The sequence below is a fragment of the Capra hircus genome, chromosome 3, assembly GCF_001704415.2.
Source record: "Capra hircus breed San Clemente chromosome 3, ASM170441v1, whole genome shotgun sequence".
Classification (NCBI taxonomy): domain Eukaryota; kingdom Metazoa; phylum Chordata; class Mammalia; order Artiodactyla; family Bovidae; genus Capra; species Capra hircus.
In genome coordinates, this window is record NC_030810.1 from 99,782,427 (window position 1) to 99,796,083 (window position 13,657).

Sequence of the window (13,657 nt, forward strand, 5' to 3'; positions counted from 1 at the left end):
CTGGATCTGTGTTACTTAAGTCACAAAGTTCCTTGCTCTTTTAGGAAACTGAATCCATCTAATTCTGTCTCCTCATCGATTCTCTCTTCTAGGCAGTGAGTCACCACCTGGACTGTTTGAGTAAGTTCCCCGTGTTGACCGTTCCTCTTTCATTCTGACCTGACTCCCTCCCTCCCCCACTGAACTCTCATTTTCCCCACCACACAAATTCAGAGCACTTAGTGAGTTACTGTAAGGTGTTTCAGACTATTTAGGATGTTTAGTCAGTTTAAATATCCTTTTAAAAAAGGGCCTTTTAAGAAAAACCAACCCAGAAGTCACCACACTTGGATACCATCGTTTCTCTGCCCAGTTCACATTTCACTGCATTTGGAAGGACAGGAGATGGCGCCAGAAAGCCATTTTGGTTTCCAGTCGGGTTTTTCACCAAGCTCAGAGCGAGCAAAGGGCTAGAGAGTTGAAACAAAACCGCCAGAGTTTGAGAAGCAACTAAGGTGGGGGGAGGTAAGGTGGGAAGAGTTTTTTGTTTGTTTTTTTTTATCATATAACGGTCCTCTTGACACTACTCCAAATCAGCCCGGTGACAAAAGAAATATCCATAGTAAAGCCAAAGATAAAAATAAAGACAACCCCAATAAAAAATTTAAAAATAAATAAATACAGGCAAACCCCTGGAGTCTGCCACCTTTCCCCTCTTTCCTACATACCAGGGCCTTTGTCCATTGGGGAAACACAAGGGCTGGGAGGGGCTGCTCACTCCCAAGTGGGAAGGCGCTGATTTGAGGCTGAGACATCTCGGTGAAACTGTATCCACTTGTATAGGCAAAATCCCAAAGCCCACCAGCAGTGAAACACTTCCGAGAAGGAATCACATGCAAGACATTTTGAACTGGAACTTTAAAAGTTTTTAAAATTCATGGACAGCCAGGAGGTGGCGCCTGACAAGACACATTATCTCTCTCGGGAGGCTGCATCGCTGCCCCGGACACTCCAGGGAACTCTGTCCTGGCAGAGGTCATTCTGTCCAGGCCTCTTCTTTCCTACCTTGCAAAAGAGGTCTCTGCTTGCTTGCTTGCTTTTTTCTGTTCCTCTGTGTTAATGGTCCTGATTCCCAGGAAGTCTAATTTACACTTTAAGCCTTTTCTTCTTCTTAGATGGGATGAGAGGGGTTTAGGGGGAACCTCAAAACATAAAATTTTTCTGGAAGGGAAAAATAATTTGAAGGGTGATGAAAGAATTAAAAAGGATATGGCATCTGCAAAATGGCTTTGCTTTGCAGATCAATCACAGTGGACGGAAAAGCACCCAGGCTCCTGTTTCAGCAGGGGCTGATGATCTGGCATATGCTTTATTTCTGTTCACTTGGCTTTTATCCTGCCCCCTTATTTAGCTTCTGCTCCCTTTGTTTTGACTATTTATTGCTACTGGGCAGGAGCAAGGAGGGCACAGGGACCTCACATGGGTGCCTCCTCCAGGCTGAGACTCTGGTGAGGGAAGGGAGAACTGGGGCCAGTGTTTGGCCTGAGGTTATCTTTGAGTCTCACAGTTCATAATGAGGGATTTAGGATGTACATTCCAGTCAGGATTTCCAGTCCCATGGGGGAACAAGCACCAGCCTGCATTCCTGAGATTCAACGGCCTCTCTGCTCCACTTGCCCAGCTCTCTGGCGGCAGGTCTCACTCAGCCCCCAAAGTCCCGCCCCAGGCTTTGGTTGGGCGGTTGGGAAGACCCTGGGCCCCTCTCCCACTCCAATGGGATCACATGGTCTCTCCTCTCCCTCCCCTCTCTTAGCCTGGAGTCCACCTTTTCTTTTTTTTTTTTTTTTTTTTTTGACGGTGGTAGTGACTGTTTCTAAGGTATCCCTGCCTTTCCTCCTGCCCTGGCCACCGTGCCCAGGGTCTGTGTCCTCTTCAGTGACAAAAGCCGCCCTAGATCTGGGTTCCCTGGGGAGGGAGGTGGCTGGGTCTGGCAGTTGCAGCCGCTGTCTCTTCATGGTGCTGCTGCAGCCCCTCCCCCGCTGGGCACACAAATGGGCTTTATCCGGCAAACAAAACCACCCCCCACCCAGGCCACAAAGGCACGTGGACCCAGCCTCACCGTGGGAAGGGAGTGGTGACAGGCGCAGGAGAAAGAGCGCTCCAAACGAGCTCTCCTCGCCCGCCTCACTTCTCTTCCTCACTTTCCACAACCAAGGTTTTAGTCCTTGACTTCCTACCCTCCAGCTGCACCCTGAGTCCCCCGACTCCTTTTAACTCCGCACTCTTCCTATTTCAGGGCACCTCACATTCTGCAGGGATTTGGGCACGGGGCCTCCCACTATCTGTCCCACACCCAGGGAGTGGCCCCTCAGAGGAGAAGCCAAAGTCCCTTGGAGGGGAACTGGATGCGACCCCAAAGGATCGGACCCCCAAAACCTCCATTCCTGCTCCTGCCCATTCCCAGGGACACCTTTCTCCACAGTGGATAGCAGAGGAAGGAAGAGCTCACCCCAGCTGGATTCCTGAGCCAGGGCCAGGGCTCCCGTTTTCACAGCCGCGCTCTACTCTGAGCAGGGCCATCCTGCATGCTTAATCGGCTATTTAAGGAGCTGTTCGCCAGCAACCCAGGCAGCCCCCCCTCCCCACGTACACCCGTCCAGAGCCACCTTAAAAGCAGGAGGCAATTGGAAGTAGCTGGCCAGCAAGTGAAGACTCCAAAGAAAGGTAAAAAGAGAGAGGGCAGAAAGAGAAGCAGTGAGATTTATCCTGGGACCAGAAACTCACGGTACCCCCACGGAAAACCAAATCCCTTGGAAGCCCGCAGGGACACAAAGACAGCAAGAGAGAAAGACAAATACACTCAACTCCGGGAAACTCCTGTCCTCCCCCCGCAACCCCGCCCCTCTCTCCCTACCCCCTCTCTCTTCCTCCCCCATCTCTCTCCCTGCCCTAGTCCTCTAGTCCCCAGACCCCCAGTACCTTGCACTCCTTCCTGCCACACCATGTTGTTCTTCACCCTCCTGCTAGAGGTGATTTGGATCCTGACTGCCAACGGGGGTAGGTACATCTGGGTGTCTGTGTGTCTGTCTGTGCTGATGTACACATGTTGCCTTGCATGTTTAATGGAGGAAGAGTGTAAAAGGAAGCAAGCCTTGGGGCTAGAATAATAGGCTCAGGCTCAGGGATGGAGGGAAACAGAGAGGACTCAGGAGGAGACCACTGTCCTTCTTTGCCCTTTGATTTTCCAGCTTTGTTGTGGGTGGGGATGGGGGCAAACTGGCCTGGGGCAGAATATGTACACACGCCTCCCGCAGAATCGATTTGCAGACTACAAAGTCTGTTCAGAGCTCTTTCCCCACTGCCCTAGTCCCAGGCTACCCTCCCGGCCTTCTTTATTTACAAACTCATCCAATTAGGGAGCCAAAGAGACCTGGAGTGAAAGGATAGAGGACTCTTGGAGGGGGTGGTCAGGGGAATATTCCTACATCTCCTGCCAAACTCAGCCCCCGATCCCTGACTACAAACCTCATGGCCAAAGTCCCCTCTCCTTTCTAGGTGTGTGTGTGCTAAGCTACTACAGTCGTGTCTGACTCTTTGTGACCCTACGGACTGTAGCCCACCAGGCTCCTCTGTCCATGGAATTCTCCAGGCAAGAGTGCTGGAGTAGTCTCCATTCCATGGGGCGACCAATTTCCCGGTTTTTCCTGAAAGCAGTAGGAATAATAGTCCATATTGTTAGTCCTTTTACGATTTACAAAGGACTTTCAGGAGCTCCCAGGAGAGGAAAAGGTACTCTCAGGGGAATGGCTGAGGTGTTCTAGGAATGTCCCCAGGACCCCTACCACTCATTTCTGTGATCCCTGTGTCTAGTACAGTATCCAGCACAGAGCAGATGTGGAATTAAGATGTGTTGGAAGAACGGGGTTGGGAGGTGTCTAGAGGGCAGGAGGAAAATGCAAAGATGACTGGGCAGAGGGGCGCCTAGTCAAGGAGAGCTGCAAATCTCCACCGAGGAGAAAGGAAAAAAATCAGGAAAGAGGAGGAAGAGATGTGAGACCAGTGTGTTGAGAATTTGGTGGGAGGGAAAGGGCAAGGCTGTTAGCCTGCCCTGAACCAGGGGATTTGAGTTGTTGAGGTGTCCCATTGAGCTGGTGAGTGCAAGGCTGCCTCCAGCCTTCCTCTGGGTTGCTTTTCAGAATTGTGTGAACTGAGGGATGAGCCAGTCGAAGAGCCCAGTGATGAGATCAAGGATATCTTAGCAGTCTAAGGGATTTATTTAAGGGAATAAGAGAGCAGAGGTTGCAGGAGGCAGGCGGCAGGGGGTGGAGAGTTAGAATTTTTCTCCAAAGTTTCTAGCAATTTGAAAAATGCAGAGACAACCTGCAGGAAGGCCTCCTTTTCCCCTTGAAGCAGTTTGTCCTGGGTGAGGGCTGGACCAGCAGACCCCAGACCTTCCATCCAGAAGACAGGACTGCATGAGAGCCTGGCATGTGACCCAGCTGGCAGCTCTCATTTCCACACACAATGCTTTACTTTCATCCTGTCCCTGCCAGCCTGGCTGCCTGTGCCCACCCACCACCCTCCACGTAGAGTAGACCCTGCCTGACTCCCACCTCTCCTAGTCATCTGGGAACCTCGGGAGCAGAGGTTCCTGGTGATGGAGAAAACTTGCTTTAGAGTTACTGGGACAAGAAGGAGAAACGTAAATGTTCATTTACAGCTCAGTGCCTGGGTTTGTTCATTTACAGCTCAGTGCCTGGGTTCGTACAAAGCTTCAAAGCAAAGGAATAATCTCCCTCTCCTCTCAGCAAGATGGCCCCGACTCTGAACTTCTTGCCCCTCCCCTTGTTCCAGTCCCCTTCCTCCAAACTCTCTGCCTACACCCTCACCTCAGCCCAAATGTTAGGCTGGCTTGGCACAGGCTGGAGAAGAGTGAGGGTTGGGCATTTTGCACATTTGGATCCAGGTTAATTTTAGTCTCCTGGCTTTATCTCTTTTCAATTCTCCTCCCCCTTTACTCAGCGAGCACAAGCACAGCCTGGCTGGTGATTTTAAATAGACCCCCGACCTTTCCACTGCGGTGTCCAATTTCAGGGCTTCCTTTGGGAAGTGCTGGAAGGAGGGAGAAGAAAGGGAGGGGGGAAGTGGAGGAGCTCCCTGCCTCGGGCTGTGCTGGCTGTAACTCAAGTTACTCTGCCTTGCAGGTCAACACTGGACGTATGAGGGTGAGAGCAGAAACCCAGGCCTACCAACGCCCCTTCCTCACTGGGACCTCTTCACCTGGTGGGAAGACTTATGCCACGTGGGTGGGGAGGTTTCTGTTAGCTTTTCATCCTAGCTCCTGCCTTCCGCAACTCCCCATGCCCCAGCTTTCGCTCAGATTGATTCTTAGACCCTGTTCTAACCATCAAATCCCACACCCCCTGATTCAGCAGAAAAGCCAGTTATGTCCTCAATCACTCTCTGTGGGAGTGAGGGAGCTGGAGTGGAGAGGGAAGCGGGTGGGGGAAGGTGCCATGAGCTTAGCTGCCAGTTCTCCTCCTTGCTCATTCTATCCTGATCGATCCTACCCCCACCTGAATCTGGAACCGGCACAGAACCTGAGGTCAGGGGTGAGGGAGAGGCCAGCAGCACAGTATGTGACCCTGGCAGAGGTGCAACCAGATTCCTTTCAACTTAACCAAGTCCCTGAGTCAATGCAACGTCCAGCATAAGAGCAAGGAGTCAATGATGGGAAGTCAGCAGGTGTGAATCTTAAGACCTCTTGATAGGCGTTCCCCAGAGACCCTACCTCTCTAGAATAATTTTCCCAGTTTTCCTGCCCTTACTCAAATTCACCTCTCTGGCTCTGTGGACTTTCTGCACATCTCCTCTTCCTCTCATTAGCTCTTGTATCCTCCAACAAGAGAACCAGTAAGTAAAGGCAACTGCTTCCCATTCATCAGGAGAGCAGGGGAATCATCGCTGCCCCTGGATAGGCGATGGGAAGGAACTGCTGCAGCGAGTCCAGCAGGGACTCCCCTCTCACCCAGCCCCGCATAACTGAGGGCTTCATATGGGGTGGAGGGAAGTGCATGTCCGCCTCCACGTAGGTAAATAACTTGGTGGAGGGTTGCTGAAGGGTGGTTGGGGCTGGAGGGCAAGACAAATGTCTGTGATAACCCCACCAGGTCCACATGGTCAAGACCACTGGCCCGCCTCTTACCCTGAGTGTGGAAGCAATGCCCAGTCCCCCATCAATATCCAGACAGACAGTGTGACTTTTGACCCTGACTTGCTACCTCTGCAGCCCCATGGATATGAACAGCCTGGCACTGAGCCTTTGAACCTGCACAATAATGGCCACACAGGTAAAAAGCCCTGGCCTCCAAGGAGATGTAGGCTTCAGTTCCAGTCTTAGGAGTCAGAGGTGAAGAAGCATTCTCCTAACTTCTAAATTCTCAGAAGGTTTTATCTATAAATTTGGAGACAAGAGAATGAGGATGAGGCTCCTGTAGCCAAAGGTGGTCGAGGGGTTGGTGAGCATCACAGTACTGCCTTGATCTTCACTAGAGAAGCAGTGGCTGGGACTTTCAGCCAGTGGTCCAGTGGTTAAGACTCCAAGCTCTCACTGCAGGGGGCACGGGTTCAATTCCTAGTTAGGGGACTAAGATCCTGCATGCCAATGCCCCAGGGTGCCACCAAAAAACAGAAAAGCAGTGTCCTATGGGAAGAACAGAGGATGATACGGTTGAATGGCATCACTGACTCAATGGACATGCATTTGAGCAAACTCCAGGAGATAGTGAAGGACAGGGAAGCCTGGAATGCTGCAGTCCACAGGGTCTCAAAGAGTTGGACATGAGTTAGCCACTGAACAACATGGGAAAAACTGGGTGCTGTGCAGAGAGACAGAAAAGGCTGGCCAAGTTTCCCAAGAAGTGGTGGCAACTGCAGGGGAGGGTAGGAATGCATCCATATTACTCCACCAACCCTAACCACTTGCTCTCTTTCCCTCACAGTACAACTCTCTCTGCCCTCTACCCTGTATCTGGAAGGACTTCCCCGAAAATATGTAGCTGCCCAGCTCCACCTGCACTGGGGTCAGAAAGGAACCCCCTGGGGGTCAGAGCACCTGATCAACGGCAAAGCCACAGCTGCAGAGGTACCAGGAGCAAGGTCTGGATTAGGATGTAGTGGTAGGCACTGTTGGTGCCAGGGATCTGGAAACTGAGAACAGTCACGCTTGGGGTGAAAGGGCAAGCTTTGTGGGGCAGATTTCCTGCATCCAAGAGGTGGTGGTGGTGGCAGCGGTGGCTAGGATCAAAGCCTTTGGGACTGGGTAGTGGGGAAACATCAAATGATTTAATTCCCTATCCTCTGCCTTAGCTCCACATCGTACATTATGACTCTGAGTCCTACGAAAGCCTGAGTGAGGCTGCTCAGAGGCCTCAGGGCCTGGCTGTCTTGGGCATCCTCATTGAGGTCAGTGGCCCCCAATCCCTCCGAGGGCCCCCTCCACTCCCTCTGCATCCCACAGTCCTATTCTGTCCTTCTGTTGCTGGTCATCCTCCCAAGACAAGTCAGCAACCCATTTAGACCATGTATCCTACACACAAATGTCTGACTTCTAACATGGACTCATCTTGAACACTCTCCCCCATTTCTTCCCCATCCAGGTGGGTGAGACTAAGAATCCAGCTTATGAACACATTCTGAGTCACTTGCATGAAATCAAGCATAAAGGTGAGCCCTAATAATCCATCTTAAGACAAAGTCACATTAGACTTCAGGGAAATTTCTCAAGGCCTGAGAGGCCTGGGATGAGGCAGTGAGTTAGGGACCAAAGTGTTTGCTTCTAGGAATCCTGTCTAGGTAAGCAAGGGTGCAGTGAGGGAGATGAGCCCGAATCTGTCCTTGCCCAGATCAGAAGACCTCCGTGCCTCCCTTCAATGTGAGAGGGCTGCTCCCGCCGCTGCTGGCACAGTACTTCCGTTACAACGGCTCGCTTACCACTCCGCCCTGCTACCAGAGTGTGCTCTGGACAGTCTTCCATCGAAGGGCCCAGATTTCCACGGAACAGGTGAGCAGTGGAGAGGTGAGGCAGCAGAGTTGTAACCTCAAACCCTTCCCCACTTCCCAAAGCAAAAGCTGCTTGTCCCCGAGTCCCATGCTTCTGTTCCTCAGCTGGAAAGGCTTCGGGAGACATTGTTCTCCACGGAGGAGGAGCCCTCTGAGCCACTGGTACAGAACTACCGAGCCCCCCAGCCTCTCAATCAGCGGATGGTCTTTGCTTCTTTCATCCAAGGTGACTGTACAGGGCCTGGAAAAGGGGAAGTGAAACTGGGGAATTCAATGGCAGGAACTAGGATGCCCCTAGGAAGGAAAAGAAGGCTAAAGGGGGAAGGGATTCTCAGGCCTTGCTTGGACTGGGACCCACCATGCCCCAGTGTGCCCAGCCCTCAGGGCTGGCACAGGGCAGCTTCTAGCTGGCTGGGGATCTGGTCTCGCTGACCCAGGTTTTCTTCCCTTGCAGTGGGACCCTCGTATACCACAGGTAAGATGGTCTTTCCCAGGTAACGAGGTGTGGGGTTGAGGGTATGGTGCTCCTCAGGTTAGGGAAAGGCTCACTATCTATGTCAGTCCTAGGCAGACACCCTCCATCTCTCTCCCAGGTGAAATGTTGAGTTTGGGAGTAGGAATCCTGGTTGGCTGTCTCTGCCTTCTGCTGGCTGTTTATTTCATCGCTAGAAAGATCCGGTGAGGTCCTACTCTCCAATCTTCCAGTCCTTTCTTTTGTCCCGAAAAGCATGCTCCTAGTCCACCTCTAATCTATTTCACATCGGACACTAGGCATTTCCACGAACCATTCTCCCTTCCAGGAGGAAGAGACTAAGAAACCGGAAAAGTGTGGTCTTCACTTCAGCACGAGCCACCGAGGCATAGACTCCTTCCTGGACACTTCAGATGCCTTCCACTTGCTCGGCTGTCACGGCGCTTGTCAAGTGAGGCGCTGGAACTGGCCAGAAAATACTGTAGGAGTAGGCCAACACCCCTCTTTCTTCCAGACAGTCCCTACACAGCGGTACGGACAGGCTTTCATTCAAGGAAGAACAACAGAACCTTCAGCCTCTCAGAACATGGAGATCAGGACAGCCCTACGGGGACAATGCGGAGGCTCAACTGTGTGTAGCTGTAGGGGGATGTGGCCCACAGTCCCCCGTCCCCTTATCTTTATAACCCTGTCCCTAGATAGAGCTGTAAGAGCTCCCCTTAGGAAAAAGGGTTGCTGCTGTTTATTTTGGGTTTTTCTTTTGCTCAATATATTTGGAAATTAAAGCTGCTGACCCCACGTCTGGTTTTACTCCTGGAGCTCTTGAGAATGGGAGTGTTGCTTAATGCCTCAGATGGCATAGGTGGGCAAACGGAAGCATGGGTGAGTAACTCCTTTGACTCCAGTCCTGGAGGAGGGGAGATCCACTTCTGGAAGATGCTTAACCCAGAGTTTCTGACATGAGTTCAGATTCCCTGCCCTCGCATCGAAGCTATCCTTGGAGGGAACCAGAAATTGCCAGGTTAGAAAGGAGGTTGGAAAAGAGCCATGAGAGGACAGAAACCTCATTAACACGTTATCCCCTCCTTTTAAAGCCAAGTTCCCCCACAATTATAAAGTCCTTTTTATTAGTCAAAATCACAAACACCTCGATTAAAAGGATGGGATACACCACCCTCAGCAGAAAATGATACAGTTTATAGAAAACCTCCCCGCCCCCACACACCCCAATTAAAAACTAGAAAAAAATCTGCCCTCCTTCCCTGTGATGTCATGGTAGGCTGACTCCTCCAGGAGCACTGCAACTCTGGAGTGGGCCAGCTCCCCGCAGCACCCTCCACTTCACCTTGGGGAGAGGAGGGATGCTGGTGGTCAAGGAGGTTAAAACATTAGTTCCAGTAATACCAGTTCCCAAACATGCACTTCCTTCCTTTCCCCCAAAGCCTGGGACCAAGGGGAAAGCTGGGCAGGTATAAGCCCAGTCATAAGGAGCAAGTTGAGGAGGGAAAATACAGTCCAAGGAGGTTAGGAGAAGAATTCCAACATACCTCCTCCCTCCCCCCACTCAAAAAAAAAAAAGGCAATTTGGGGTCTTTATCACACCAAAAATAGTTCCCCTCAGACCTGAGAAAAAGACCAAGATGTCCAGTCTGGGGAGGGGGTACTGGGAAACTCAGAGCTCGTCTACCCTTGAACCTCCATTGACTTCATCTCCACGGCAATGGCTAAACTAGGTCCCTTTTCTTGGCCACCTGCACTGTCCAGAACTGGAGATGGAGAAATACAGGGCGAGGAGATCAGGAGGGCACCCCAGGCCCAGGGGTCCCCCCCAAGGTTCCCTCAGTCCTCGGGTGGGATGCGCAGGGCAGAATACACCATCACCCGACTGTCCTCCTGCCGTCGGCCTGCAGAGGGGAAGGGGGGTGAGTCTTGGGCAGGGTGAGGGCAGAGCACTGACACATGGGGAGTCCTGGACAACAAGGGGAAGGGGGGTCCCCAGATGGTGGGGACAAGTGCAGATTCAAACCCGCCAGTCACTGACTGGCTGAACCCAGACTGCTCCTGGTAAAGCCTAGAGACTAAAGGTCACACACGAGTGGACAAAGCAAGACCCTGAAGGTGGTGGAACAGACCGACGAGGAGACAAAGAATGCTGGGCAATGGACCGGGCTGGGGCTGGGCTCAGTCATGGGCACTGGGCAGGCAGGTGGGATCTGTCAGGCGATCGGTCCAGGTAGTCAGTCCTTACACGAGAGACTGCGCTGGATACTTCGGAAGGACCCTCCAGCTGTGGTGAAGGCCCAGAGCCCCATGGAAATAGTGACTGCATAGATGGGCAGCAGGCTGGCCTCATACCAGGGGTTCAGGAATGTCTGGTGATGGGGGAAGAGTAGAAAAGAAGTTAGATTCTCCCTCTAATCCCTATATTCCCATTGTGCCTTTGACCCAAACCTCCCCAGAGATCTCCCTCAAGTCCCCCAGTCCTTCAGAGCACCAGTAAGTATCTTGTGATTTTCAGCTCCCCCAAACGTTTCTGCTATTCCTGCTCACCTCAGGCCATCTGCATTATGGTTTGATTAATCCATTCAAACTCCTCCCCAGAGAATCCCCAGAGCAGGATATATAATTGACGCTGAGGTGAGAGACGTCTCAAGACTCACCTTTCTGCCTCCTCTCAACACAGATTTTTAAACGTTAAGAAGTGAGGATGTATTTCCCCTCCATCCCACTCACCATTAAGTTCTTTTCTCTCTAACTCAGGCCCCTGTCCCCAACTCACCAGTCCCGATGTCAGTAGGTGACTCCCAACCACCAGGCCCAAAGCCCAGTACCGTCTCCTCTCACAGGCATCAAAGAACACAACTCCCCAAAAGGTATGGAGCAGGATAATGGCTGCTGTCAGAAAGGCTGCAGGGGGGAGATGGGGATGAGATACATCCCTCGTCTTCTCCCAGCCTCCTGAGATGCTGAGCCAAAGAAGTCTCCCAGGGAGGGCCAGTAAATCAGATCAGGGCTAAGGGATGGATGGGGCAGGACGACAAGAAAGAAAGTGGACCTTACCTGAAGTCAAGAAGTAATAGGGTGAGTCTCCATGGATCCCAACCACACCTGGCCCAAGTGCATCAGCCAAAATATTGATAACAGAGAAGACACCACTGATGATACCGAAGGAAAGACCAGAAACTGGGGGGAGGGAGGGTCTCATCAATGACAGAGATCACTATAGCCTGACTGCCAGTGATCCCTCCCCATTCCCAGGCACAATTTCCCCCCCACCTTCTCTCCCTCCAGGCAACCTAGCCTTGGAAGTCAGGTGTGAAGAAAAACAAGAAGCCACTTAGGACAAGTGGACGTTTAGAGGGTTCCCTGGGAGAGACGAGTGTCCAACTCCCTCCTCCAGTCCCTCTCCCTTGGCTCACCATAGGCCATCTGGCGGATGGAGATGGGTGATCTTCCGTCCTCACTCAGCGATGCTAACCCTTCATCTGCCTTCCTGGGGTGTGGGGGGGTGGGTGGGACAGGGGAAACATGAGGGAGGGCAGGAATCTCCTTTCCCTCTAATGTCTTCCCTTAGTGCTTCCTCGTCCAAACCACCACCCAGGGCTGCCCCATTTATAGTTCAGTCCTCTGCCCTTCTCCCCTCCAGACCATCCCATCTTCTTACTTAAGCAGCTTGTAGTAGGCAAAGCGGAACACCTCCTGTAGAAGGACGGAGACTGCAGCACCAAATATCAGAAGGCCATACTGTAGCCGGGCATCTGACCGGTCGGTCACATGGACCAAGATGAACCAGACCACAGAGGCCAGGAGCAGGGAGACCAGCCAGAAAAACGCCCTGAGGAAAGACAAGGGCAATCAGACAAGCAAGGATAGAGGGCATCCTGAGAAATCAAAGAGGGAAACCAATCAAGGCTGCAGCGTAAAAAGCGGAACTTAGACTTCCGGATGGCCAGGGAGACAGGGAGGAGATAGGATAGGTGTCTCCACCAAGGGAGTTTGTAGAGATCTGAATGCAGGGGAAGGCTTAGAAATCTGATTAAAGGGTCTGCAGAGCTATGAAAGCCAGAGTGTAGGAGCACAAGAGGGCGAGGTATCCATTCCTGGATACTCCCGTAGGGACGGGTGAGGTCAGCACAGCCCCTTCACTAGTCTTGGCCCTGGGCCGCCTCTGACGTCGCCGGGAGGAGTATAGGAGGAATCTGTGCGATCCCTGCAAGGCGGAAACCAACTGCGGGAAAGGGCAAATCAATCAGATCCCTGACTCGACCCTTCCCAATCTTCACCTCCAACTTGTCTCCCCCTACTCAGGCTTCCCTTGGAGCGCCCCAGGTGGCTCAGTGGTAAAGAATCCGCCTGCTAATGCAGCAGACTCAGGAGACGCGGTTTCCATCCCTGGGTAGGGAAGATTCCCTGAAGTAGGATCTTCAGTACGGCAACCCACTCCAGTATTCTCGCCTGGAAAATCTCATGGACAGAAGAGCCTGGCGGGCTACAGTCCATAGGGTCGCAAAAGAATCGGACACCACTGAGCAGGAGCAAGACTCAGGTTCCCAGGCTCGCCCCAGGTCCTCAAGCTCCTCCCGGATCTCACTCTTCGGCGTCCTTCCGCGTCTCCCCAACCCCCTAACTCACCCGGCGACCAAGATGATGACGCGAAGCGGGTCTCCAGCCACAGTGATCAAGAAAAGCGCAAAGGCCGGGCCGAAAGCGACAAAAGTGCATCCAAAAAACACTGCGGCCCCCATGGCTGGGCAGCTGGGGGCGGGGTGGAGACCCGGCCAAGAGAGGGGAAGGGGAGGAGCACGCCAGCTAGGGTGTCCGCGTGGGGTGGCGACGCGACCCCGTGAGGGGCGCGGTGCAATGTCACCCCCGGACCCCCGGCGAAGGCGGGGATATCGAAACCCCAGACACTAGTCCGCGCGACTTCCTCTACGGAAGCCGAGGAGGGAACAAACCCCTTTGCAGCCTCATGGCCACCTCCCATCTAATCCCCACCCCCTGGAGGCCAATGGAGGGAGAATCCGTGGGGGCGGAGCTGCCGAGGTGGGCGTGGCTTCACGACCTGCTGGGAGTTGTAGTCCAGCTTCCCTTGCGCTGGACCTCGGACCTGGGAGTGGCTCCTGCCGGTTAAAGCAGTGGGCTGGG

General features: G+C 52.8%; 2 protein-coding genes across 4 annotated transcripts; one reads left to right on the top strand and one right to left on the bottom strand.

Annotated features, from left to right (window-relative positions):
- CA14 (carbonic anhydrase 14) lies at window positions 2,151-9,330 on the top strand. 3 transcript variants are annotated; one of them, XM_013962448.2, is made up of 12 exons: window positions 2,171-2,703; window positions 3,007-3,036; window positions 5,184-5,204; window positions 6,150-6,329; window positions 6,981-7,123; window positions 7,348-7,443; window positions 7,638-7,704; window positions 7,884-8,041; window positions 8,146-8,266; window positions 8,495-8,515; window positions 8,634-8,718; window positions 8,841-9,330. In XM_013962448.2, the coding sequence occupies exons 1-12, from the start codon at window positions 2,565-2,567 to the stop codon at window positions 8,902-8,904; spliced, it is 1,125 nt and encodes a 374-aa protein (XP_013817902.1). In that variant the 5' UTR covers window positions 2,171-2,564; the 3' UTR covers window positions 8,905-9,330. The 3 variants fall into 3 exon arrangements, with proteins under 3 accessions (XP_005677740.1, XP_013817901.1, XP_013817902.1); XM_005677683.3 differs by having other exon boundaries at window positions 2,151-3,036; XM_013962447.2 differs by having other exon boundaries at window positions 2,157-3,036; window positions 8,812-9,178.
- On the bottom strand, window positions 9,618-13,657 carry APH1A (aph-1 homolog A, gamma-secretase subunit). Its single transcript, XM_005677684.3, has 7 exons — window positions 13,145-13,657; window positions 12,177-12,347; window positions 11,932-12,005; window positions 11,573-11,695; window positions 11,292-11,419; window positions 10,761-10,884; window positions 9,618-10,416 (listed from the first exon to the last, which is right to left on the bottom strand). The coding sequence occupies exons 1-7, from the start codon at window positions 13,255-13,257 to the stop codon at window positions 10,352-10,354; spliced, it is 798 nt and encodes a 265-aa protein (XP_005677741.1). The 5' UTR covers window positions 13,258-13,657; the 3' UTR covers window positions 9,618-10,351.